This window comes from Sparassis crispa, assembly GCF_003851025.1.
Source record: "Sparassis crispa DNA, contig_000011F, whole genome shotgun sequence".
In the NCBI taxonomy this organism is placed as follows: domain Eukaryota; kingdom Fungi; phylum Basidiomycota; class Agaricomycetes; order Polyporales; family Sparassidaceae; genus Sparassis; species Sparassis crispa.
Genome location: NW_020939757.1, coordinates 116,347 through 141,379, shown reverse-complemented (window position 1 = coordinate 141,379; position 25,033 = coordinate 116,347). Strand labels below are relative to the sequence as shown.

The 25,033-nt window shown below is 53.0% G+C and overlaps 9 protein-coding genes across 9 annotated transcripts; 7 read left to right on the top strand and 2 right to left on the bottom strand.

Annotated features, from left to right (window-relative positions):
• Positions 1-12: 12 nt before the first annotated feature.
• On the bottom strand, positions 13-3,379 carry SCP_1100420 (hypothetical protein; the record flags this gene model as incomplete). The annotated part of the gene is made up of 7 exons (XM_027762479.1): positions 13-1,227; positions 1,280-2,244; positions 2,291-2,470; positions 2,522-2,637; positions 2,687-2,812; positions 2,862-3,157; positions 3,206-3,379. 7 exons carry the CDS (start codon positions 3,377-3,379, stop codon positions 13-15), a joined length of 3,072 nt encoding a protein of 1,023 aa, XP_027618280.1.
• Positions 3,380-3,898: 519 nt separating this feature from the next.
• On the top strand, positions 3,899-10,651 carry SCP_1100410 (hypothetical protein; the record flags this gene model as incomplete). The annotated part of the gene is made up of 19 exons (XM_027762478.1): positions 3,899-3,996; positions 4,050-4,255; positions 4,310-4,521; positions 4,569-4,736; positions 4,787-5,335; positions 5,395-5,503; positions 5,590-5,680; positions 6,037-6,292; positions 6,341-7,159; positions 7,215-7,559; positions 7,610-7,755; positions 7,808-8,199; positions 8,252-8,443; positions 8,493-8,604; positions 8,652-9,376; positions 9,428-9,612; positions 9,943-10,098; positions 10,147-10,431; positions 10,484-10,651. The coding sequence occupies 19 exons, from the start codon at positions 3,899-3,901 to the stop codon at positions 10,649-10,651; spliced, it is 5,214 nt and encodes a 1,737-aa protein (XP_027618279.1).
• Positions 10,652-11,304: 653 nt separating this feature from the next.
• SCP_1100400 (hypothetical protein) lies at positions 11,305-11,661 on the top strand (the record flags this gene model as incomplete). The annotated part of the gene is made up of 1 exon (XM_027762477.1): positions 11,305-11,661. The coding sequence occupies one exon, from the start codon at positions 11,305-11,307 to the stop codon at positions 11,659-11,661; it is 357 nt and encodes a 118-aa protein (XP_027618278.1).
• A 3,049-nt stretch (positions 11,662-14,710) lies between these two features.
• Positions 14,711-15,181, top strand: SCP_1100390 (hypothetical protein; the record flags this gene model as incomplete). The annotated part of the gene is made up of 2 exons (XM_027762476.1): positions 14,711-14,773; positions 14,825-15,181. The coding sequence occupies 2 exons, from the start codon at positions 14,711-14,713 to the stop codon at positions 15,179-15,181; spliced, it is 420 nt and encodes a 139-aa protein (XP_027618277.1).
• An 881-nt stretch (positions 15,182-16,062) lies between these two features.
• SCP_1100380 (hypothetical protein) lies at positions 16,063-17,928 on the bottom strand (the record flags this gene model as incomplete). The annotated part of the gene is made up of 5 exons (XM_027762475.1): positions 16,063-16,181; positions 16,237-16,543; positions 16,832-16,855; positions 16,912-17,544; positions 17,602-17,928. 5 exons carry the CDS (start codon positions 17,926-17,928, stop codon positions 16,063-16,065), a joined length of 1,410 nt encoding a protein of 469 aa, XP_027618276.1.
• Positions 17,929-18,863: 935 nt separating this feature from the next.
• On the top strand, positions 18,864-19,624 carry SCP_1100370 (hypothetical protein; the record flags this gene model as incomplete). Its single annotated transcript, XM_027762474.1, has 2 exons — positions 18,864-18,999; positions 19,050-19,624. 2 exons carry the CDS (start codon positions 18,864-18,866, stop codon positions 19,622-19,624), a joined length of 711 nt encoding a protein of 236 aa, XP_027618275.1.
• A 378-nt stretch (positions 19,625-20,002) lies between these two features.
• SCP_1100360 (hypothetical protein) lies at positions 20,003-21,721 on the top strand (the record flags this gene model as incomplete). The annotated part of the gene is made up of 1 exon (XM_027762473.1): positions 20,003-21,721. One exon carries the CDS (start codon positions 20,003-20,005, stop codon positions 21,719-21,721), a length of 1,719 nt encoding a protein of 572 aa, XP_027618274.1.
• Positions 21,722-21,754: 33 nt separating this feature from the next.
• Positions 21,755-22,771, top strand: SCP_1100350 (Transposon Tf2-11 polyprotein; the record flags this gene model as incomplete). Its single annotated transcript, XM_027762472.1, has 1 exon — positions 21,755-22,771. One exon carries the CDS (start codon positions 21,755-21,757, stop codon positions 22,769-22,771), a length of 1,017 nt encoding a protein of 338 aa, XP_027618273.1.
• A 204-nt stretch (positions 22,772-22,975) lies between these two features.
• On the top strand, positions 22,976-23,512 carry SCP_1100340 (Transposon Ty3-G Gag-Pol polyprotein; the record flags this gene model as incomplete). The annotated part of the gene is made up of 1 exon (XM_027762471.1): positions 22,976-23,512. The coding sequence occupies one exon, from the start codon at positions 22,976-22,978 to the stop codon at positions 23,510-23,512; it is 537 nt and encodes a 178-aa protein (XP_027618272.1).
• Between the last annotated feature and the right edge of the window lie 1,521 nt (positions 23,513-25,033).

The following is a 25,033-nucleotide window of genomic DNA, read 5'->3' as shown; positions in this document are numbered from 1 at the left end:
GGAGTTATATTGTCAAGGTCTGGTGCCGCCACTGCGGGTCTTGCGACCTGCGCCAACTTGGCCACTCTCTTTCACTTTGGTGGCTGCTTTCCCCAGACGGACCGGCTTCAGCTTGGTTTCTCCCTTGTCCTTGACCTCCGGGGTCTGAGGCAGAGCTCGTCTTTGCTTTGCGGGAGGCTTGTCACCATCATCTGAGTCCTCGGCCCTCGCATTCTTCTTCCTCGGCGAGGCCACTACCAACTCGTCCCGAGTACCACGTCCACGCTTCCGAGGTGGCGGATTGTCTTCGCCAGAGCTGTCTTCGCCATCGGGCTCGGGACGTGCTGGTTGACGTTTCCGCTTTGGATCAGGAAGCTTCTTCAAATCTTTCACAGCTCCTAGTGGATGCTGACTGCGGGTATTCTTGGCGGGCGACTCATCCATTGCTTGACGCTGACTGCGAGTGATCCTGCCGGGGATATTACTCTGAAGGGCATCGGTGATCGACCTTCCCTGGAGCGCTTTGGCTTGACCTGACGGACGGTCTTCCGTGGCTGCGGCCTTCCTCGTCTTAGGTATAAACGGAGGCGGTGGCGGTCGTTCAGCACCACTGCTAGGTACGGACAAGTGTGCATCGTCCTCTTCGCCATCGTCAGAGGCCCCACCACTGGTCTCCTGGCTCGGCCCTTCGTCTCCTCCACTTGGAATGATTGGTTTGTCAGCCATGGGGGCAGGCTGGTGAGCCTTGTGAACTTTGGCAGCGGTAGCAGCGCCATCGTGAGTTCTTGCAGAGGCATCACCTTCCTGCTCCTCCTGGCCCCCAAGGCCATCGCCACCTTGTGGGGCACCGGGTATGGCAGGCTTGCTCACTGGCTTCACCATGGCATGGGTGACGTTCCCTTCCACCATGTCCAAGGTAATGACCTCGCAACAGTGAAGCAGCTGCTCTACTGTGTCAAATGAGATCGCCGAGTTCACCACATAGTCGGGAAGGTTGGTCGGTTCGCCCTCCTCAATGAACTGAGATCGTGTGAGGTCCCTCAGCGCCATACCAATCACGAGTGCAGATTGTTGTACGCCCTGTGGATGTAAGAACCGATATTTTGTCAGCCATGGTTTGTCGCCCAACCAGTTCTCGACGATGTCAAAGTTGTCCACCGCATGAAATGACGGCGGGAGGTAGCGCTGGCCATACGACCATTCGCTCCAGGGAATCGGATCATACCTGGCGAAACGATACACCTGGGGCTATATGACGGATGATCAATAGTGTATATGAATCCCCACGAAAGGAGCTCACCACAGTCGCAATCTTGACTTGCTTCAGCATATCCTGGTATCGCGGTTCGACGGAAAGGGTGGCGAGAAACACGTCTCTCCTTTTGACGAGGTGGGGCACAGTACTCCCCACAGTACTCCCGCCAGTGAGACGCGGGGCTCGGCCTTGAAGCTCAAGCCTGAGCTCCTTTGTACTGGGCTCCAGTTCACTCCATGCTTCATCGGTCTCCTCTGTGTCAAATCTGTGCAGTTCGCCCAGAGGAAGGTCTTGGAGACCTCGCTTTGCCTTCGTCTTGGCACCGCCGCTACCACTCGCTTGAGGTGCACCGCCATTGTTAGCCTTACGTCCATTGGTGGTGGCGACTGCCTTGCCCTTCGCTTTATTCGCAATCACGCTCTCGCCATCCCCTGAATCTTCATCGCTGGCCGTATCTTCTTCGGAAGCCATGCTGGGTATATCTGGCGAACTCCGATCAGAGTCTTGGCTGCTTCTGGCATCATCTTCCGAGTCGTATGCATCTTTCGTCTTGCGTTTACGCCCACCGCCTTTGGCTCCGCCAGGGGCCGCTTTGCCCTTTGTCGCCTTCGATGCCGCCTTTCCCGTGACCTTGCGCACAGGTTTACCCTTCTTCTTCGCCTTCCCCGCCTTCTTCGGTGTGAGTGCTTCTTGGACCTCATGTTCAGATCCTTCTTCTAATGCCTGTGCTGATCCGTCAAGTGGTGGAAGAGGATCATACTTGGCGGGAGCAGCTTCGCCATCCTTGTCGAAGTACTGGGTGAATCGCATGGTCTGCTCAGGTCCATGTTCCTCTTGGCGTGCCCGCCAGTGGTCGAGGAGGGCACGAACGGGAACACTTGTCATCTTTGAGGGATCGATCCACTGGAAGTTCTCAGGTAGCATCTCCGCTGGAATAACCTCATTGATGTCGTCTATGCTGTTCAGCTTCGTCCATGGCGACTTGCAGTTCCGAACACCCTTCGCCAATGCTGTAAACTGGTCAGCATCTCTCAACACCGAGTGGGAGTGTTATACCGTAGTGATGATTCATGAAGTCTCGAACTTGTACCTTCATCACCTTGAGAGGCGCTTCTGCCGTACCTTCGGGCACCGACGGGAGCAGAGGAAAACCGTTGGCCGTCAACTGAATCTTGTCCATGGCCCGCATGCAATCGGCAGGTGTCTTCTTCACCGTCACCGTAGTCTCAGTCACACCTAAGGAATCAGGTCAGTGTGCCAGCGACAATGCAACTGAGGTCTTCTTACCGTATTCGCCTTTGGCCCACTCAGAGAACACCTTTGCTAGAGGCTGGTAAGCACGCAGCCACCCAGGATAGGCCCCGAATGGAGTTCCATTGGTGATGGCGTGGTTGACCTCCACCCTTCACTCGGGGGTTAGCAGATGGCGACAGTCGGACGGTCTACACTCACATCTCTACCTTCAGACTCCCCGCTTCCTTCGGATATGCTAGCATGAATGCCATGCGAATGCCCATGGTGTCCCACATAGTCTTGGCAAACTTCTTCAGATATTGCATCATTCGCTGCTCCCTCAGCCTGTCTTAGGTCAGGATTTGCCTTATGCTACGTGACAGGAGGTACGCACTTCATTTTCGTCTTATCATCCAGAGTGCCATTGCGCCAACTTTCCGCCTTTTCCTCATACACCTTCTGCTCCTCCTCGGACAGTTTTGCCCATTCGGCACTCCGTGCGACTCTCCACACCTTGGAGACATTGCAACCCTTATCTGCCGCGAGTGCTCGCGCGGCCTCAGTCACCTTGTCCCTCTCCAGCGCATCCCACACCTTGAAGGCATTGGGCTTGCCAGAAACATGCATACGCTTTTTCGTCGCTTTCTCCTGCGCATGGCGGGCGTGGTTATTGAGCCACTCTCGGATTTTCTGCGGTGAGAGTTAGTGGGGACCTCACAGACATGAAACACTGCTCACAGTTTCCACAATGATGTCGTCATAATTTGACGTGTCGACAAACTGTGTCTTCAGCTTCTGGCGCAAGCTCTGAACCAGAGTCTTGCGTCCCTTGGCATCTGCCGTGTCATAAGACCGCAGCTTCTCAGAGAGTATGGGCTGATGCTCCGTCAAAATTACAAATCTCGCTGGCATGCTTTCTTGATGTCGAGGATGAGATTTTTGTGTTGGGGCAGTGAAGGGGGTCGATAGTTCAACGGGCAGCGCTCTGTCCATTTCCTCATCGGCCGCCCACAACTCAACATGCACGTGCTGATGGCCCATTTGGGCTTACACCAATTACCCTCCTCGCCATGGTGTGTGGTGACTGCTGAAGCATTGTATGTGTATTTTTCGCAGTGGCGGGAGGTGGTAGTAGGTATGCACTAGCATTCATGCCTGGTGAAAGGCAATGTTGAATGCCGCTTCTATGGCAGAGCACACCACGCCAACTTCATCTCACGAATGCTGGGCGGAGGCAATCTGGCGATCATCTGCATGCCAATCTGTGGGATAAAGGGCTTCCTCGGAGTTAGGCTCGGCCAATTAGATGGCAGTGACGAAGGGCCCAGACATGGCGGACCACCCGGCCCGTGATCCGGCATGGCGGCATCATGTCCGGCTCGGCGGCATGATGAACATGTGAGATGTGCAAGGGACGTGCTTGCAAGCAATATGCAGGCAGATGAATGCATACTGTTCTTTGCCATTCTGGCCCCTCCTACATTCTCCCCTGCATCTGCAAGCCAACTGCCTGAGCCCGCCATACACCTGTGCGTTCCTTCAACCGATGCATGCTGTAATCGTCCCATTGATTGGCAGACAGTATCAAGATGAGCAATCTGTCACCCATGCCACTGACCGATCAGATAGCAGGAGTCTTGGAGCTCATGTTCCACCGAAAGCTCCATCTGGCCACTCATGCAGCCCATTCTGCGCCATCTATAGAAGTGCCTCCGTCCATGCCATCCGCCCTCCTATTGGAGTGCAATGGCATTGCAGATGCTCTTGTGAAGGCCATCCGTAATCCTGGTAGTCATTAGTCTTGCCGCAGGTCTGATCACACTGATCACGCCATTGTAATAGTAAGGCTGCAGTGGGACATTGATAGATATTGCGACAGCCTTTCGATTCAGCCCACGGGGCAGAATGAAGTCCTCGAGGCAGAACTGGAACGGAAGTGGCCTCCTCCATTTGGTGAGAGCGAAATACGCATAGACCAGCCCGCCACCCTCGTGGACATGCACGGACGCATCTTGGCTTGGATACTTCCAAGAGTGTTGATACCAGACCGCCAGGTGAGTGGCTTGCCCAGCCTTGCGCTGTGATCTGACAAATTTGTCAGACGAAGATGCTCCAAGCCACCAGGGCCCTACACCCAGCAATAGCAGCCAGTAAGCCTTCCAGCACCACCGCCAGTTGGCGACACAACCCGTTGTACTTCTTGCCTCCTGAGGAGTGTGCCCAATTCCCAGCGGGCTCCTTGTGTCTCTCGCCAGGTTGGTTCCAACAAGTAAGAGAGGTGGGTCTCCTCGCCACGCCATTTGCCTTGCGTCTGGACAGCCTTTGCAGCATATGGAGTCTGGGAGGCTGGAGACCTCCGCCAGCCTGAAGCTTGAGGGCGGAAGAAGTTGGCTGCATGATATTCATGACTCCTCCGCATTGCTGGGCGCCATCCTGGCCGTCGTTCACCCAACACTATATGCCGCAGGACGCCAGTGCTTGGGTTTGATCCAGCAAGACCCAGAATTGCGAGAGATGGCGCTGAACTGGTCGTCGCCATTCAATGCGCTCCAGGTGATCGCCAACCGGGAAACTCCTTTCCACCGAGATAGCAAGACAAGATACACCTTCTACGACCTGTTGGCGACATTGGGCAACTACACTTGCGCGTGGTTGAAGTTCCCCGCCATGCGTGTCGCCATCGATTATAGTCCTGGAACTGTCATAGCCTTCTGTGGAAAGGCGATTCGTCATGGCGTCACTCGAGCAGATGGCGAAAGGCTCGTCTATGCATACTTCATGCGAGAGGGTGTCCAGAACAGGCTAGGCATTCCGGCGCCCCACTGGATGCAAGCTTCATATTACGCCTCACACATTGGCATGTGCACAGTTCATCACCGAGTCTGCATTCCTAACTCAGAACAGGTCCTAACTGGCTCGCTTATTAGAGGGACATCATGCCAAAGACTGATGGAGACGAGAACACTATGCAGGGGATGGAGACTGTCGATGGCAGCTTCATTGGCGGGATAAAGTTGGCGGAGGTGATGGCGAAATGTATGGAGTCTCGAATTTCCGAATCCTAGCTGAAGGTTGGCGAGCGCGCGGTACGAGTGCGCATTTCACATCTCGACAGTGTTCAGCTCAAGGTGTAGTTATCACTGATGGCAGCATATGGTTGGCGGACCTCGAAGTTGGCGGAGATGGTGGCGAAATGTGTTCGGTTGAGAAGTTGTGAGTGCTAGTGGGGCAGATGGCGGCAGCGTTGGCGAGCGCGCGGTGCAAGTGCACGTTTCCCTTTTGAGCATTATGCTACTCCGAGTCAAGGCAAAGTTAGCACTGAGAGCGACATACAATTGGCGGACCTCTCACCAACATGGCATCCTTATCTGCATAACGCTGATTTGGTGCCTAAAGAGACCACGAGGTGATAAGGCCCAGGCATTGCAGCCATTCTTAACCACCTTGATGAGTAGTCTGGTGGGCAGCAAGACCGTGTGTGATTTGCACGTGTTGTGTTGTGCGATAGGGACACAATGCTCATCGATGAGTTTGCAATACGACTCCCCACTGACCTGAACCATGAGCAGACGCAACAAAAGCAGGCTCGTTGTAGACCTGGATGACGAGGTTGAGTTTGTGACCAAGGTAGCTAAGCAGACCACTAGGGGAGTACGCTATGTGGACGTACCTTTGCCCATGCCCACGGGTTCAAACGTGCCATCGCCTTCCAAAAGTCCATCGAAGGCTCCAGCTTCAGGCTCCTTGTTTAACTTGGATGATGGCGACGTCCTGGGCAACATAGGTGTGCCGATTCAGCTGGATCCGGCGGCTCGGAAGACAAAGGTGGGCACTCCCACCATGACCATCTGACGGTCTGACCATGCGCGATAGACCCAGAATGACTTCATGAGGGACTGGATACCCCACCGTGATGACTATCTTCATGCCATTGTCGAGATGGAAGCCCCGCCTGAGCCCAGAAACTGTGCGGAATGCAAGGTTGGCGAGGGACGGTGGCGATGCCTGGACTGTATGGGCAGACCGCTCACCTGTACTGACTGCTGTCGTAACGGCCATCAGCGTGCTCCTTTCCATCGGATAGAGCATTGGCAGGGTCAGTATTTTGAGCCGGCATCACTGTATCGGGTTGGCGTCTGCATCCATTTGGGGCATGGCGGAGATCCCTGCCCTCTGGGCGCCTTCACAGCACATAACAACCCTGCGCCGGTGGTGGCCCCGGGGTCCGATTTCTGGAATGCCTCCAATGAAAACCTAAATGCACATGATGGCGAGGTCTCAGATGATGGCGAGGTCCCATTCAACTTTGCACCTCTGGCAGGTACCCTTGATGGTGAAGCAAGGCAAACTGACGATGCTCCCGATCCCACTTGGGAGGAAGATGTGCCACTGGTGCTCTCCCGGCCACCTCGCCGTGACAGTTACGGGAATCGGATCATAGTCATTGTCGACATCTCTGGCGTTCACCATATCGGTGTTGACTGGTGCCAGTGTGAGATGGCAGTGGAGTGTGACATGCAGCTTCTTCAAATGGGACTTTACCCTGGTACCGTCAAGGATCCCCATACCGCCTTCACATTCGCCGTCCTCGACGATTTCCTTCTGGAGAACAAAGAGTGCAAGACGGCGGCATTGAACTACTACAGCAAGCTCAAACGGGTCACGAGCAATGCCTTCCCTGGCACCGTTCCCGTAAGTGTTCACATGCATTCCCATGGCCCAACCGTTCATGCCAGTTCCTCGCCAGGACCGTTATTGTGAGCTGATGCGGGTGTCCCGCCAATGGCGCCAACTCAAATATCGCAAGTGGCACGGCTTCTCACACGATGCCCTCCGTCCTGTGGAGAAGGGTGGCCTCGCCATCTTTTGTCCCGCCTGTCCCCAGCCTGGGCTCAACCTGCCTTTTGATTGGCAAGCGGATCCAGTGCAGTGGAAGTTCAAACGCGGCTTTGTCATGGATGGCAATTTCAGTGCAGAGCACATGAAGATGAAGCACCCCGAGGAGGACGTCGCCCTCAGTGACGGCCAGGCATTCATGGTCGGCCAAGAGAATTACAAGGCTCATCTGGCGGTGGCCATGAAGTCCCATCAGGTGCGTGTCTGGCTGCACGTTCTTCCGCCCTTGACTCCTAAGCCCACCAGCGCTCCACTTGTCATGAGCACCGCGCTGTCAATCAGGCCAATGTGGATCGCGCCAACCTCGACGCCACAGGAATCGGGGCCACTGCTTGCGCCAGACATGGTTTCTTCGTCCCTCATACTGTCGTCGATTTCCAGAAGGGAGAAAGGTTCGCATATGTCTCTTGTCATGATTCATTCTCACCGACGCACCCTCTGCAGACAAATGAATATGGATTACTCTCTCAGCAATGCGCTCCTGACCCTCACCGGTATCACCCTCGTCCTCGTCATGTACGACATCATGTGCCAGTATGGCGTCCATGTCCGCAAACGTTTCCGCCACAGCGCCTATCTGAGGATGCCCTTCGAGCTCAAGATAGACCAAGGCATTGGCTTGTTTCATGTGCACGGACACCAAGATTGCTGCTTCCAACGGTTCTCGCCCAACTTTATAGTTGGCGCTGGTATGGTCGATGGCGAGGTCATCGAGACCCTGTGGGCACCCACAAATGAGGTCTCAGGCAGTACCAGGGGCATGACCCGAGCTCACCGCCAAGAAGTCCTTGACGATCACATGAATGACTCCAACTGGAAGAAGACGACTCGCATGGGTGAGCCTGGTTCCTCCTTCCCTATTTGCCACCTGCCTTATGCTGCCTACAGTGCCAACCTTGATGACAAAGTGGAAACGCGTGCTCCTGGGCTTCCCAAGAAGCAAGGAGTCCTTTGAAGCTTTATCTGCATCCACAGATGAGGAGGTCCTTGAGGCATGGCAGAAGGAGTACGACGACGCTATGGAGGCTCGCCAAAATGATCCGAAGATTATGGACACCTTCGATGTCCAGCTCAGGAAGGGTGAGTATCCTTCCATCGTCGTGTGGCATGTAGTTGACGTGAATGCAAGCCCCGGGTAAAGACCTCACCCAACTCAGACTGGCGGGCGAGGAGTCCGCCAAGGGCTTGGAGAAGGGCACCGCCGGATGGTTGTCGACTGGCCTCAAAATTCAAGAAGCACAGTGAGTTTGCCTCGTCTTTACAAAAATAGAGCTCTGACGGCCTTCAGGCTTAAGCTTGCGAATGATATCCGCAAGGCGGGTCAAAATCCGAGCGTGGCGGAGGACCTCAAGACTCTCGAGCGCCGTCAGCGCCTTGAAGTCAGCATTCTCACATTCCAACGTCGCTCTGAGAAGTTCATGGGAAGGTTGGAGGACGTTCCCGCCATGGAAGATCGTGACGATGGTGCGCTCTGGGATTCCTTGGATGAGAATCCTTTTCAAATACACCCGGAGGACGCTGAGTATGACGAGGATGCGATTCCACCCGAGCAAGCTTCCTTGAATTTACCTTCGCAGATCGGATTCGTGGCCGCCGTCGCCAACGGGCTCCAGACCCTGGCGGCCCAAGAGTTGGAGTTGCGCAAAGGCCTGATGAATGACATCCTCCACGAGCTTCGCATGGCGCTTGGACTGAAGTCTTACCTCTACCGCAAGAGGGTTCGTCCCGCCAACAGCGTCGGAACCATGACCCGTGCACAGGCAGAGGTTCATGCTGCCGATCAGACCGTCTTGGCCTGCGCCAGGCTCTATTCCGCCAACCGACGCGCCATTATGCGCTTGGGCGCCACCGATGAAGACTTGGCCCTCTATCGCCCTTTGGATAAGAAGGACCTGCACGTGAAGACTGCCGTCATCGAGGCTAGCACCTCCGGGCTCAGGAACGTCAACCTGGCTTGGTTCTGGACCATGGATGTCGCTGGAGATCGAGGTTCATCAGAATGGATGGACGAGTGTTCGTAATTGTCCGATCGATCTCTAGGCCTCCTGCTAATTTACCCTCCAGTCTATAGAGTGAATTGGCTGCGTGCCAGAGCTCGATATGAGAGATGGAGGGAGGAGCGTGTCTTGGTCCACTCGGAAATGGCCTGGACCATAGCCACCTTCAAGCGGAATGCGGAACAATGGGCTCACTGGCTCGAGATGACGGATCCTTCCTGGCGGGGTCATGTTTGCTATGCCGCCAGGCAAGTGAGTATGTGGCGGACCTTCGCCAGCCACGCCACTGACGCCTTCAGCCACATCCTCGCCCTGGACATTGAGGACGAAAGGGCGGGCGATGAAAATGTGCTTTGAGTCAGGGTTCACTGGGGTGTACGCATATTCATGTTTGCTATATCGATGTAGTGATCGTCATGTGTGTAATTCCTACTCACCAATATCACATTTGGCGAAGTGACCTCCATCCTCGCCTGAGGGCTTCATCTCGGCATGTGCTCTCCAATCGCATGACATCAGACATCAGATAAGGTCGATCAGATATCAACCTCGGCTCATCCACTCACCGTCATGTCTGCCCAGTTTTCAACATCAGATGCGCGCCCCTGCCTGTTCTCCAGAGGGAGGTTGCAGTTGGAAGTCTACACTTGGAGGATCCAAGAAGCTGTTCTGGCACTGGAGCCTGACCCAGATCACTTCACCAAGGTCCGTTGGGAGGAAGGCTTGCGCCGGGAGATGGTACGCCTTTCTTGCTGATATCGCCTGACCCTGCTGAGTCCTGTGCAGTTCGCCGTCAGGGGTATCTGTGGCGACCTCGCGTTGGCGGGTCATGCTGACCATATTGACCATGGCGGAGTTATCGCCAGTGTCCTCACTGTCTGCACTTTCAATCGCGAAGTTCTGCGCCCCATCAGCATTGACGTCAAGGCGATTCCACGCCCCACCACCCTCGTTCCTCGTCCTAAGAACCTACTCGAGGATTCACCCGACTACTGGTGGAAATGGGATCGTCAGGTTGGGCCGGCGGGGAGCCCTATGGAGGCCTGGTGGTACAAACTTGGTGATCCCTGGGTGAGTGGTACGTTCCAGCACCTTACAGTCTTGCTGAACCTCGAGAACGTAGGAGAAGGTGTACACCGTCTCCGAGTCTACACTGGTGCAGCTTGAACAGCTGCATGTTCGCGTCGCGAACCTCACTAGTTGGTTGCACCAGAGGACAGATCAGAACCTGGATGTGGTGCTGGAAGAGCTGCAGGAGGCGACGCGGCAGCTGCGTGAGTTAGGAATGTAATCGCCCAATGCCAGGCGTCCGTTCGTGCTGTAGTGTGTCGAATATAAGGTTGTCATGTCTTTGAACCTGGGCAATGTACCTGGTGTGGTAAGGCGAAACATAGTAGCCACATACTCTCCTCAGGAGGGCACATCCCCAATGGTATCTGATGCATGGCTCGAAAGCCAATGCCACATGGGAGAGTTTGGCGAAGTCATTCTGGACTGCATGTTCAGATGGCGAGTGATATCCACCACAGTTCGCCAACCCTACTCACGGTGGAAAGGACCGCCATTCGTCTCCACATACTCTACCCAGAAGGGCACATCCCAAATTGTATCTGATGCATGTCTCGAAACGCCGATGCCAATTGGGAGAGTTTGGCGAAGTCATTCTGAACTCCATGTTCAGATGGCGAAGGATATTCGCCACAGTTCGCCAACCCTTCCCACAGTGGGAGAGAGTGTGATACTGCAAGGAGAGCTGATAGTGAGCTAACCAGAATTGGAGGGAATGATGGGTGGATTACGTGGAAATTATTGGCCGGCGGTAGCTCCATCATTGCCCTGTTAGGCGGTGGATCAATCACTGAAAAATATGCCCATGGCGGTTGACTGATCGCTGAGAACTACACCTATGGCGGTGGGCCGATAGGTCTGAGCAAGAGGTGCCGCATGAGCAACGACTCGGCGTCGGAGCCCCCTTCTTCTGTGGTGTCCTTCGGCTCGTACGCTGATTTGCACACGTCCACATCCTCGTCTACTTCGTGCTCTTCGGTTGACTTCGGGTACAATCCGTTCACTTCGTATGGTCTACTTCTTGGCTCGGGCAACCAGGTGTGGCATCCGCCCATGCTTCCCCCAGACCAATCTCCACGTTTCATACATCCGCCCATGCTTCCCCCCGACCAATCTCCATGTTTCATACATCCACCTATGCTACTCCCTGATGAATCATCTGGTATGTTCCTTCACCCACCCATGCTTCACCAAGACGACACGGACATGATACGAGCCCAGTTGACAACCTAGGGCAAGGCAAATAACTCAGCTATGCCCAGGCTAGTCAGATATTTCAGGCGACCCATGCTTATGGGCTCAGAAATATACCTATGGCGGTGGGCCGATGGCTGTATAATAGCCCCGTGGTGGTGGGCCGATCGCTCAGAACACTACCTATGGAGGTCGGCCCATCGCTCAGAACCCTGCCTATGGGGTTGTGCCGATGGCTGTATAATAGCACCGTGGCGGTGGGCCCATCGCTCAGAACGCTACCTATGGAGGTCGGCCCATCGCTCAGAACACTACCTATGGCGGTGGGCCGATGGCTGTATAATAGCACCGTGGTGGTGGGCCGATCGCTCAGAACACTACCTATGGCGGTGGGCCGATCGCTCAGAACACTACCTATAGCGGTGGGCCCATCGCTCAGAACACTACCTATGGCGGTCGGCCCACCGCTCAGAACACTACCTATGGCGGTGGGCCGATGGCTGTATAATAGCACCGTGGCCGATCGCTCAGAACACTACCTATGGAGGTCGGCCGATCGCTCAGAACACTACCTATAGCGGTGGGCCCATCGCTCAGAACACTACCTATGGAGGTCGGCCCATCGCTCAGAACACTACCTATGGCGGTGGGCCGATGGCTGTATAATAGCCCCGTGGTGGTGGGCCGATCGCTCAGAACACTACCTATGGCGGTGGGCCGATCGCTCAGAACACTACCTATGGCGGTGGGCCCATCGCTCAGAACACTACCTATGGCGGTGGGCCCATCGCTCAGAACACTACCTATGGCGGTCGGCCCACCGCTCAGAACACTACCTATGGCGGTGGGCCGATGGCTGTATAATAGCACCGTGGCCGATCGCTCAGAACACTACCTATGGAGGTCGGCCGATCGCTCAGAACACTACCTATGGTGGTGGGCCGATCGCTCAGAACACTACCTATGGCAGTCGGCCAATGGCTCAGAACAGCTCCAATGGCGGTGGGCCGATGGCTGTATAATAGCACGGTGGCAGTGGGCCGATCGCTCAGAAATATACCTATGGCGGTAGGCCGATCGCTCAGAACACTGCCTATGGCGGTCGGCCCACCGCTCAGAACACTACCTATGGCGGTGGGCCGATGGCTGTATAATAGCACCGTGGTGGTGGGCCGATCGCTCAGAACACTACCTATGGTGGTGGGCCCATCGCTCAGAACACTACCTATGGCGGTCGGCCCACCGCTCAGAACACTACCTATGGCGGTGGGCCGATGGCTGTATAATAGCACCGTGGCGGTGGGCCGATCGCTCAGAAATATACCTATGGCGGTAGGCTGATCGCTCAGAACACTACATATGGCGGTGGGCCGACGGCTCTATAATAGCCCCAGTGGTGGTGGGCCGATAACTCAGAACACTACCTATGGTGGTCGGCCCATCGCTCAGTACTACCACGGTGGCGGTGGGCCGATGGCTGTATAATAGCCCCGTGGCGGTGGGCCGATCGCTCAGACATATACCTATGGCAGTAGGCCGATCGCTCAGAACACTACATATGGCAGTGGGCCGACGGCTCTATAATAGCCCCAGTGGCGGTGGGCCGATCACTCAGAACACTACCTATGGTGGTCGGCCCATCGCTCAGTACTACCACGGTGGCGGTGGGCCGATGGCTGTATAATAGCACCGTGGCGATGGGCCGATCGCTCAGAACACTACCTATGGCAGTCGGCCGATGGCTCAGAACAGCTCCAATGGCGGTGGGCCGATGGCTGTACAATAGCCCCGTGGCGGTGGGCTGATCGCTCAGAAATATCCCTATGGCGGTGGGCCGATCGCTTAGAACACTACCTATGGCGGTCGGCCCACCGCTCAGAACACTACCTATGGCGGTGGGCCAATGGCTGTGTAATAGCCCTAGTGGCGGTGGGCCGATCGCTCAGAACACTACCTATGGCGGTGGGCCAATGGCTGTGTAATAGCCCCGTGGCGGTGGGCCGATCGCTCAGAACACTACCTATGGCGGTGGGCCGATGGCTGTATAATAGCCCCGTGGCAGTGGGCCGATCGCTCAAAAATACACCTATGGCGGTGGGCCCATCGCTCAGAACTATCACCGCGGCGGTGGGCCCATGCCTGTATAATAGTTGCATCATGGTGGTGGGCCGATCGCTCAGAAATACTCCTATGGCGGTGGGCCCATCGCTCCAGCATTCCCTTCATCGCCATGAGCCGATCGCTGACAGCTCCTTACACAGACCGATGGGCCGACGTCCGCTGGCTGTCCAGTTCATGACAATGTCAGGGTAAATGGGAGTCCAGTTCACAAACATGACTGAATGGGCTGCGCTACTGCTCAACCACGGAAGTCTCTTCGCACCCGCAATTAAATTTTGTTTACATGTTCGCTTGGCTGATATAATCAGTCTTCTATCGCAAACCACCTTCCTTTTTGTGGCTATGTTTCTGTTATACTTGATTTTTCTCTTGATCTGTTTCTGATACCTATGCATTGATCCCTATGTTAATCCCTATGTTTCCTTGATCCCTATGCTGATCCCTATGTTTCCTTAATCCCTATGCTGATCCCAACTGTTCCTTAATCCCTATGTCTGTCACTATTATCCTTTATTAATCTCTCCTTGATCCTTCATGAATCCTTATTACTGTGATATCCTTGTCTAATCCTTTGTACCTTCATTCACATTTTGTCTCTGTTTTGATCTTCATGCTAGGATTATCCCTAGTTAATCCTCAGTTGATCCTTTAGATTCACCCTCCTTTATATGAAGGATAATCCATACTTTATATATGGATGATCTCTATTGTGTGATAACTCTGAGAGATAAGTGAAGATAATCCTGGATGATCTCAAGAGATTACACGATCACTCAGGGGATTATCTTGGGATAAGAAGTGGATGATCTGAGGATAATCCTGCATGATCTATGGTTGATACACTCTTCTCAGTGAGAGGGATTATCCGTAGATAAACCCTCCCCAGAAGGGCCTGCCTAATTAGCGGGAAGTTAATCCTTTTTTTGTGCTTATTAGCACTAAAGATTATCCTTTATAACTGACAAAGATGCGGAAGGATCATTTCCGAGCAATAGACTGGTGGGTTGAACACAACAACTTATACATCAAGGTACAAGTCTTCATTAGTAAACATTGTTACACTTCACTGAGTACAACACAGAGAATTTATGGAGGGAAATTCTCAAACCGTACAAAGAAATGGATCTTGAAGGAGTCAGCTCTTATCGGCGTATACAAGAATGCTCGCATCAACCTCGAGAAAATGTTCACGCTTGATCACCGCACATTCAAGCACTCCCCGCTTAAATTGCTACAGACATTCAAAAAGCTCGCGACCTATATGCAGAAGAAGAACACTCACGTTTTTGTGGCAGGTCGCAAGAGTAGACATACAATTACAGATGCGCTCGAGGCTGGAATGTACAAGTTGGTCACGACAGATACAGAGGGCCTAGAGAAGGACGAATTGGAAGTTGAGCTTGAAGTAGATGGCACGGATGGAGACCTTGACGTGTAATGCAACTCACCTTCATGATCCACCAGTGAAAGGGGCAGCAGGGAGTCCAGTGAATGTTTCATCTGGCAGGAATCACGATGAATAATGCCCAAGAACTAGGTATGAAAGACATACTCATCCAGATCAAACCATCTTGCACCATTTGGCGGGGACAAGGTTGCAAATCCAGCCAGCGAAAATCAACCCGAATACTGGCATGGGCATTAGGATCACGATTCTCATCTTGCTGACCTTTCCTTGAGTAATTTGGGCACTTTGTACTGCGCACTGCGCATGACCATGTGATGAGCGAGGGACAGAAGGTCACCAATAGCAACACGTACTAGTATGGCCCTTCTGTCTGCAACTGCTGCAAGTCGGAGGATTTGGTTTCTTCCGTGCAGGTCCAGGGGGTTAAATTACATTGCTATCTGGAACACTGGACTCTGAGTTCTTCGCGCCGCCACTGCCAGTCTCCAGAGAACATGACAAAGATGAGAGGGGTACAGGATCAACCGCAAGGGGATGTGTTGATTGAACCATAGCGAGAATGGTTCCTCCATATTTCTCTACCCAATCACTCCTCCATGAAGTCTCCTTTTTCAACTGCTCAAGTGACGTGAGTTTTCCTGCATGAGCACAATCCACGATGCGTTGGAGAAGAAGTGTTGGCAGAAGAATATTGCCGCCATAGTTGGTGAAAATGGCAGCTCCAAAAGTCTTGCGGACTGTCTTATCTCGCCATTCAAGGAGAAGAGTGCACAAGTCATGCTCAGATGAGGTAGCATCATACGGCTTAATATTTGACTTTTTTGTTGTTTTGCTTGCCTGCATAGTAGGAACTGAGGCCAGATGTTCGAATGCCGCTGGACAGCATAGATCACAGCACACTGCAGGAAGCTTCAGAGCACAGTGAGAGCAACCTTGCACGCTGTTGCGGTCGCACCCGAGATGGTCGGAGACTGCAGGCTAGGCGTGAGAAAGAGATGCGGGATTTGCGCGGGATCGTTATCAAGACATACTGCGCTTATCATTCGAGTATACCAAGGTGATCACCTTTCTTCGACAACCAATACCTCTTGTCTCCGCATTGATCAGATCAAGCATGGCTGGCTCAATGCAGTGGGCTTCCTTTGGCCAAGTAGGCAGACCACTCGACTTCTCACGCCTGTTGTATAGCTGTTGTCGCTCTTCCTCAAGCTCCTCTCTGGTCGACCTGTTCTCCACCTCTGTGGGTTCTGTAGTGGCTCTCCCTAGTGTGACTGGCACTGCTGTGACAAGACGCGATGGTCCTGCAATCGTCGTTGTCATCTGCATCTCCTGGTGGGCCTCATCTTTATCACGATCACTTTCCCCCTTGCTACCATTGTCCTCCTCGATCGGCTGAATATTGCGAGTATGGGTTGGCGTGGGATGTGTATCTAAGGGGTTGACAGTCAGGGCCGGTCATTTTGCAGGTAAGGTGGCCTGCGAAGCTCGCTTTTTTCGTTTCTTGCTTGCTGTTTCTCGCCGCTTGGCATTCCACTGTTCCTTCTTTGCGATTTCATCATCAAAGTAGCTCTTTTCAGCAAGAAGTATTGCAAACCCCCAAATTCCGGCACCTCTCGCAGCTCAGCTGAAGCGTTGCCATAGTGTATTCATGTTTTTGGGTACCTTCCACTGTATAATCACCTTTATGTTGGTGAGATTGAGGCCCTAGAAATGACGCATGATCAGATGGGGTAGGATTTTGCATGAAAATCAGCACTGACCATTCCGAATGAATCTGTCACACATAACCCGTAATTTTCGCTGTCCTTCAATGCCTCGTATTCATCGCTTCGATATTCTGATGTCATAACGGAATGGAAGTGCTTGATTTTATTTCGGAGCTGGTCAGGAAGCCGACTGCGGAGGTGTTGGATGGCAGCTTCAGCTTCTTTGATATTGTCGAAGAAGATGAGGAATTTTGGAGGTGGTGGATCACCATCCTTGAAGCCATCTGGGATTAAAAAATCGAGGTCTTTAAATGAGCTCGCAGAGTGCTGCATCTTGTGAGCAGACAGGGCCATGTCGGGACGGTCATTGGAGCGGATGAAGTATTCGGTATGATTAGGATGGAGCTGGAGACTGTCTGAGACATCGGCAAGCACTGGTGAGGGCAATGTGGCAGATGCAACATAGAATGGCACCGTCTCTGGGATCAGATACCGGAGGCTGCCTACGTGCTTGTATTTCTCTCGGAAAGTACTCCACTCTTTCACGCAGTGGCCCTCATCAAAGACCATATAGAGAATTTTACTCGTGAATGCAGTTTTCTTCCACAGCTTTTCACAGTGACCATTCTCCTGCATGATAATCTCTGGATTTATTACTACCACCTGATAACGGTGTGCTTCTACATCCTGCCATATCATTTGCTGTCAACCTTTTTTTCTTTAAGTAAGAATAAACACTCATACCTGAAAGACTTCATCCGTGGCAGTTTTTGCATCAATGGCAATGGCACTGATGCCTGCACTTGTGAGAGTATCCACATTCTGCTTTCCCAGAAGATTCAAAGGAGTGACAACAATAACCAGCTTGTCTTCCTTATCTTCTAACGCCATGAGAAGGCCGATCCAAAATGATAGCGTCTTGCCAGCGCCAGTCGGGGCAACTGCAACTACGTCATTCTGATGCTCTCGCAGCGCCAAGGCAACTTTGATTTGCCACAGACAAGCTCGTTTCTTGAACTTCAATTTGATGAGATCTCTTATCCTCTTGATTGACCATTTTGAATTAGACATTATGATGTAAAGAAGCCGTGAGGGTGTGGCGGGAATTGTCGATGAGGCGACGCAAAAGTTTGGGAGACAGTGTTTCGAAAATGTGGATAATCAGGACCTAAGCTAGGGTTTAACCTGGGAGAAATGCAGGTAGTGCCCACTCGGCATATCCTCAGATGACCAGTTTGGCCAGCCGTCCTATAGCGTTCTCCTCCTTTCGTTCGGCTATCCTTTTCTGGCAATACTCTCTCAAACAGGTAAGTGTAACCCCGACGTAGGGTTACACTGCGGCTATTCCCAAGGACGGTTCATATGCACGTCACCCCTTCATTGCAACTCAGACCCGTTCTGTACATTGCAATGAAGGTACGTTCGATATTCACTTACGAGATCTCCATGTACTTATCAGACCCGTTCTGTACGTTGCAACGAAGACAACCTGTTCCTGTTTTGTTCCGAGTGCTCGCCGGTAGTGGACTGGCTCACACTTTTTTTAAAACATCGAACGGACTGTCACTTCATACCGTGCACCTCACTCAAGGTGCATCTCCGAGCCATTAGGCTACCCATCTGCCGGATCAATCTGCGTGCCAAGAAGGCCGCGGAAGCATTGCCCCACCGCATAACTGCCGTTACCCCAATGGAACCATTGTACCGTAGATGCCCGTGACATCGACCACTGTTCATCCCGCACCACCTCAGCATTGCCCACCCTGCCGCCTAACACCCGCTCCTGAGTTCGAGATCTACTCCACCTCCTACCGTTCCATAACATCGAGAACATCGAGGAAATCTTGAACCCTGAATCGCCACCGTCTTCGCCCCTCTCATGCCTCTCAACGGCTGATCTCTCAGAACTATCGCCACTATCTACCCAACCTGCATTGCCGGCGGCATTATGACGTTCGAGATCTCTGTCAACGAGCTCAGATTCAGATACCTCTGCGATCCTAATCATGTCTGCTCCCGCATCTGGGTTCACCACCGTCACTCAGTCCTCCACTAAACATCCACCCATCCTCACTCCGGGCAAGATCACTCCCGCCATCGCCCATGTGTGGGAGAATGCCTGCCTGCAGTATTTTAAGCACAGTGATGTCGCCAATGACAAGAAGGTGGCCAAAGTGACGGGCGATTCCAAGACGCTATCATCAGCGATTGGTACTATAACAACAGCAACACCTTCGACGTGATGATGTGGAAAGACTTCCTCTCCACCTTCCATGCTCACTTCCTGCCCAAGGGATGGGATTCGGCAGTTCTGACACAGCTGCTTTGCACTCACCAGAAGGAAGATGAGAACTTCGAAGACTGGATCCTCAGCATCGAGAAGCTCAACACCACCCTCCGTGGTACCACCTCTCGCCTCGATGATGCTCGACTCCGAGCCCAAATCTCTGCTAACATTTGCGAAGACCTCCGCTTCGCCTGCGATGACAACGACGTCAAGAACATCATCTCATTCAAAGACTGGAAAGACAAACTTTCCCAGCTTGACACCGTCCGCATGTGCGAATGCACGCATATCCTCCGCATCACAGGTGCGTCCAACCGCGGCAAACCCCCCCCTCTCTCGACCACGACCAAAGGAGGCATCTCTCGCCGCAAGGGTCCCAAGCTCCCCCCTCTCACCGATGAAGAGCTGAAGCTCCTCCGCAACAATGACGGCTGCTTCAAATGCCGGAAGTTCTTCATCTCTGAGAAGGAGCATGGATGAGACCGCTGCACCGACTCCTTCCCTGATGCTTCGACCTACCATACGCTCACCCAGGCAGATGTTGACACTGCTCGCCGCTCCAAGGGCAAAGAGAACACCAAGCCCCGAACCAACGTCACTGCTGTCACCGACTCTGTTGACGATGCTACATACTCTGTCGGCACCATCAACTTCGAATCTGTGCCGCTCGCTGCCACCACAGGCATCCTCGGCACTGGTTCTGACTCGGACCTTGAGTACGTGCAACCTCTCCTCACTCCCTTTACCGTCGCACACATTCCCTGGTCCGGGGTCGTACATGGTCCACTTCAGGACTCTGCCCCACTTCCTATGCTAATTGATTCAGGTTCGCCCACAGTTCTGATTAGATCCGAACTCATGTCTTGCCTCGGTTTGCGTCATCGTAAACTACCACAACCATTTCCGTTGGGCGATGTGTGGGGCACGGGATCTAAGGACTCGGTCGAGTGGGTCAAGCTTCATATTTCATCTCCAGATTCTTCCTGGTCCTCTGTCACCTGCCGCGCCATCGTTGTGTCATCCTGTTGTTACCCTGTAATTGTTGGCCGCCCGTTCTTGAAAGCGAATCGTCTCATTGTTGGCCGCCCGTTCTTGAAAGCGAATCGTCTCATTGTCGACCATGAGTGCGATTCTGTTACCGACAAGTCCACCGGGCGTGACATCTGCAAACATCCCCTTGTCTCCGTAATGCAAACACCTACACCTACTCCCGCTGTCGCGACCACACCACTCTTCCGTGAACTGGAAGAGCACACAGCCAACCGCCACGTCCACTGTGATGAGCACACAGCGAATGCTGCAGCGAGTGCAGTGCACACGATCCGGAAACGCACTGAGGAACTTGCATACCAAGACACGTTAAAGGCTGAAAATTGTAAGGTGAAAGAGGAATTCCGCGACCTCTTCCCTGATGATATACCCCACCTCGATGAACTCCCCACTAACGTCTACCACCAATTTCTACTCAAAGACCCCAACATGTTCATTCAACGTCGACAGTATGACTGCCCCAAAAAGTACCGCGAAGCTTGGAAGCAACTCCTCGATGGACATCTCCGCGCTGGTCATATGCATCCTTCCGACAGCCCGTATGCTTCGCCTGCTTTCCTCATACCGAAGTCTGACCCCACAGCTCTCCCGTGCTGGGTCAATGACTATCGTGCACTCAATGCCAACACGGTCCCTGATATGCACCCTCTCCCGCTTATCAGTGACATTCTGGCTGATTGCGCGAAAGGTAAAATCTGGGGCAAAATTGACATGATGAACTCGTTCTTTCAGACCCGCGTACACCCTGATGATGTGAAATACACTGCCATTACCACCCCATTCGGACTGTACGAATGGCTCGTCATGCCACAGGGATGCTGCAATGCTCCCTCCACACACCAGCATCACATGTTTTCTGCCCTCTGCCCGTTAATCGGTAAGATATGCCACGTCTACCTAGATGACATCATCATTTGGTCGCAGAGCCTCGAGGAACACATCTGTAATGTCCACACTGTCCTGAACGCCCTCCGCACTCACCATCTCTACTGTTCGGACAAAAAGACCTCCCTATTCCTCACAGAACTCTCCTTCTTAGGACACGTCATCTCACAGGTTGGAATCCAAGCAGACCCGCAGAAGATCGAGAAGATACTGAACTGGACCGTGCCGCGCAGCGCGCCCCAGGTTCGTGCCTTCCTCGGTCTCGTCCGCTACATCGCACCTTTCCTACCGAATTTTGCCAACTTCACACACATCCTCAATCCCCTCACCACTAAAGACACTGAACTCTTGTTCCCACCTTGGTCTGAAGAGCACCAGGCTGCTTTCGATAACATCAAAGCCCTCATCTGTAGTCGTGAAGTTCTGACGTCCATCGACCACGACAACATGGGTGATAACAAAATCTTCGTGTCATGCGATGCCAGTGACTTCCGCACAGGTGCGCTCCTCTCATATGGTGAATCACTGGAGACAGCGCGTCCGGTTGCTTTTGAGAGCTGCACCTTGAAAGGTGCAGAACTCAACTACCCTGTCCATGAGAAAGAGCTTCTTGTGATTGTGCATGCACTTAAAAAGTGGTGAGTTGACTTACTAGGCGTGCCCTTCACCGTCTACATGGACCATCGCACCTTGGAGAATTTCTTCCGCCAAAAGGAACTCTCCAGACGGCAGGCACATTGGCAGGAATTTCTCGTGCAGTACGACTTTGATATCAAATATATCAAAGGCGAGGACAATGTTGCCGCTGACATCCTTTCCCGCCTGCCACCCGATGTAGAAATCGTCGACCCCTCCGCATGTGCTGCAATGTTGCTTCTACGCACCGCAACACACTCCCTCTGCGACATCCCAGAGATGATCGCCATGTCCTGTGCTGCCGCTACTTGTCTCTCAATCGCCGCAGACCCTGCATGGCTCTTGGCGATACGTTCGGGCTACGAACAAGACAAGTGGTGCCAGAAACTGCGCTCCACTGCCGGTTCACTCGGCATTCGTGATCAAAACGGCCTCCTCTACGTCGGCGACCGACTTGTCATTCCGCACGTACTAGAGCTACGAGAAGCTATTTTCCGGCTAGCCCATGACTCACTTGGCCACTTCGGTTTTGACAAATCGTATGCCGCCATTCATGACGGCTACTACTGGCCCAACATGCGTACCGAGCTCGAGCACATGTACATCCCGGCTTGCGAGGACTGCCAACACAACAAATCCCTGACTCACAAGCCTCATGGACCTCTCCACCCTCTTCCAGTACCGGATCGCCACTGCAATAGCATAGCAATCGACTTCATCAGCCCACTCCCAGAGGATGAGGGATTCAACTGCCTCGCCACCATCACTGACCGTCTTAATTCGGACATCCAATTGATCCCCACGTGCACCGACATCTCCGCGGAGGCCTTCGCAGCCCAATTCTTTAATCGCTGGTACTGCAAAAATGGCCTGCCCCTCGATATCATCTCCGACTGCGACAAACTGTTCATCAGCAAATTCTGGAAGGCCCTTCACCGCCTTACTGGCGTACGACTGAAGATGTCTTCCGCGTACCACCCCCAGACTGACGGTGCATCCGAACGTTCGAACAAAACGGTCATCCAAGCTCTGCGATATCATGTTGCTCGCAATTAACGCGGCTGGGTGCACACCCTACCCCACGTTCATTTCAGCATCATGAACACAGTGAATAGCTCGACTGGGTTCTCCCCATTCCAGTTAAAGACCGGTCGCTCCCCGCGCCTTGTGCCACCTTTCTCTGATGTGTCGTTGGTGAACGACACCTGAGATGAAACCGCACGCGCCGCCGAGCTCTTCATATGCCTGGAAACAGACGTCATGGAAGCTCAGGATAATCTCTTCCTCGTGAAGGTTAACCAAGCGGCACTGGCTAATCGCTCGTGCAGCGAAGAGGTATCCTATGCAGTAGGAGACAAAGTCCTCCTCTCCACCTTCCACTGTCGATGGGACTATATGCAGCGTGGCGATAACCGCGTTGCTAAATTCATGGTACGCTACGATGGGCCGTACAACGTCCTCCATGCATACCCCGAATTCTCTGCATATACCCTCGACCTTCCTGCTTCCACCAATATCTTTCCGACGTTCCATGCCTCGCTCCTCAAACCCTGGCGCGAGAATGATGCTTCGCTCTTCCCTTCTCGCCAGCACAACCAACCCGGCCCTATCATCACCGACGATGGTGCGGAGGAATGGGAAGTCGAATCAATCGTCAACCACAGACCACGCGGTCGCGGATTCCAATACCTCGTCCGCTTCCGTGGATACGGCCCTGAGCACGATGTCTGGCTACCTGGCCGTGAGGTCAAAGATCTCGCGGCGCTCGATTCCTACTTACTGCACTCCCCTCACTAATTCTCTCTCTCTCTCTTAATTTTTTTTCTCCCTCTTACGGTCTAAATTTTTTACGGCGGGGAGGAGTGTAACCCCGACGTAGGGTTACACCGCGGCTATTCCCGAGGACGGTTCATATGCATGTCGCCCCTTCGTTGCAACTCAGACCCATTCTGTACGTTGCAACGAAGGTACGTTCGATATTCACTTACGAGATCTCCATGTACTTATCAGACCCGTTCTGTACGTTGCAACGAAGACAACCTGTTCCTGTTTTGTTCCGAGTGCTCGCCGGTAGTGGACCGGCTCACAGTAAGTCGCATAAAACATATGTCACATGATCATCTAAAACATATGTTGGGATATAGGAGCGAGAACGCTATAGCGACGGATGGTTTTAGGAGCCTGACCATATACTAGATATGGATTGATTGTCATCCATATCCATATATGGTCAAGCAACGGAGACTTAAAAGGCAACGAAATTTGTAACTCAAGGATATTTAATGAAATCGTGACAAAATCGTGACACTATATGGGCGCTAAGAGTATTCCGACATTACTCGACCAGAATAGTTAGAGTCTGTTACCCGCCGAAGCCGGGTATTTGCCATCGTTCGGGCATATAGTCCAGAATACCATCCGTTATTGTGAGTTTTTATACGTGTTGTTAGGAGCAGTTGGCTCCTCGCTTCCAGTTCTGTAACCACGAAGCTCGTGCGATCACAAGACCCTTACGCCCCATAATACACTCGCGCTCCCCACGGCGGTCCCAAGGTCCTACTGTAAACGATTCTGTGTTTGTCACCGTGCTATCTCGAGGATGCAAGGAACATTCCAAAACTCCTGGGTTACTCAAAAAAAACCTGAATGACGCTCATACTCTCCGACTTTGTGGAGAGCACGGATGTTTCGTGCGCAATGGCGTGACGTAGCGTATTCAGAGACAATGCCGATGCGACCATCATCCCCGTAAAATCTGCAACATAACGGCAGAGGTTAGTGATGTTCTTACTCAGTCGGTTTCAGACACAGCGTCGCGATCCACACTGTCACGGGACAAAAGCTCATACATCGCGGTACTCAATATATTTTCTAGACGGTTTACCAATGTTCGGTAGATATATGTCAGCGGGCACGCTGTATGAATTAGACCTTAGCATTATCGGCGAGCGAACTAGCTTAGTGACTAGCAACGACGCGAAGAGGATCGTCGTCACTGGAGCCTTGTCGTTATCTCTTGAAGATATAGTATCATGGGACTGGGTCAGCCAATTGCAAGGCACCGCGAAGATAGCTCGCAAGCAGGCCGTACGCATCGACTTTCGCAGTTCTACCACGTTCTGTAGAGTGTTCTAGGATCGCGGCAGATCCTTCGCCGGCGGCGAGCCGGTAAAGTGCCTCTCCTCCGAAGGATGTGCACGAAGATATGGTGAGTTCTTCGCATTCGTATCCTGGAGGACAGCAGCACTTCCGCGTCCTGAAAGACCTCGCAGCCCGTTATTCTTGCCGGTGACGTAAGTAATGATGGGTCCCGCAACG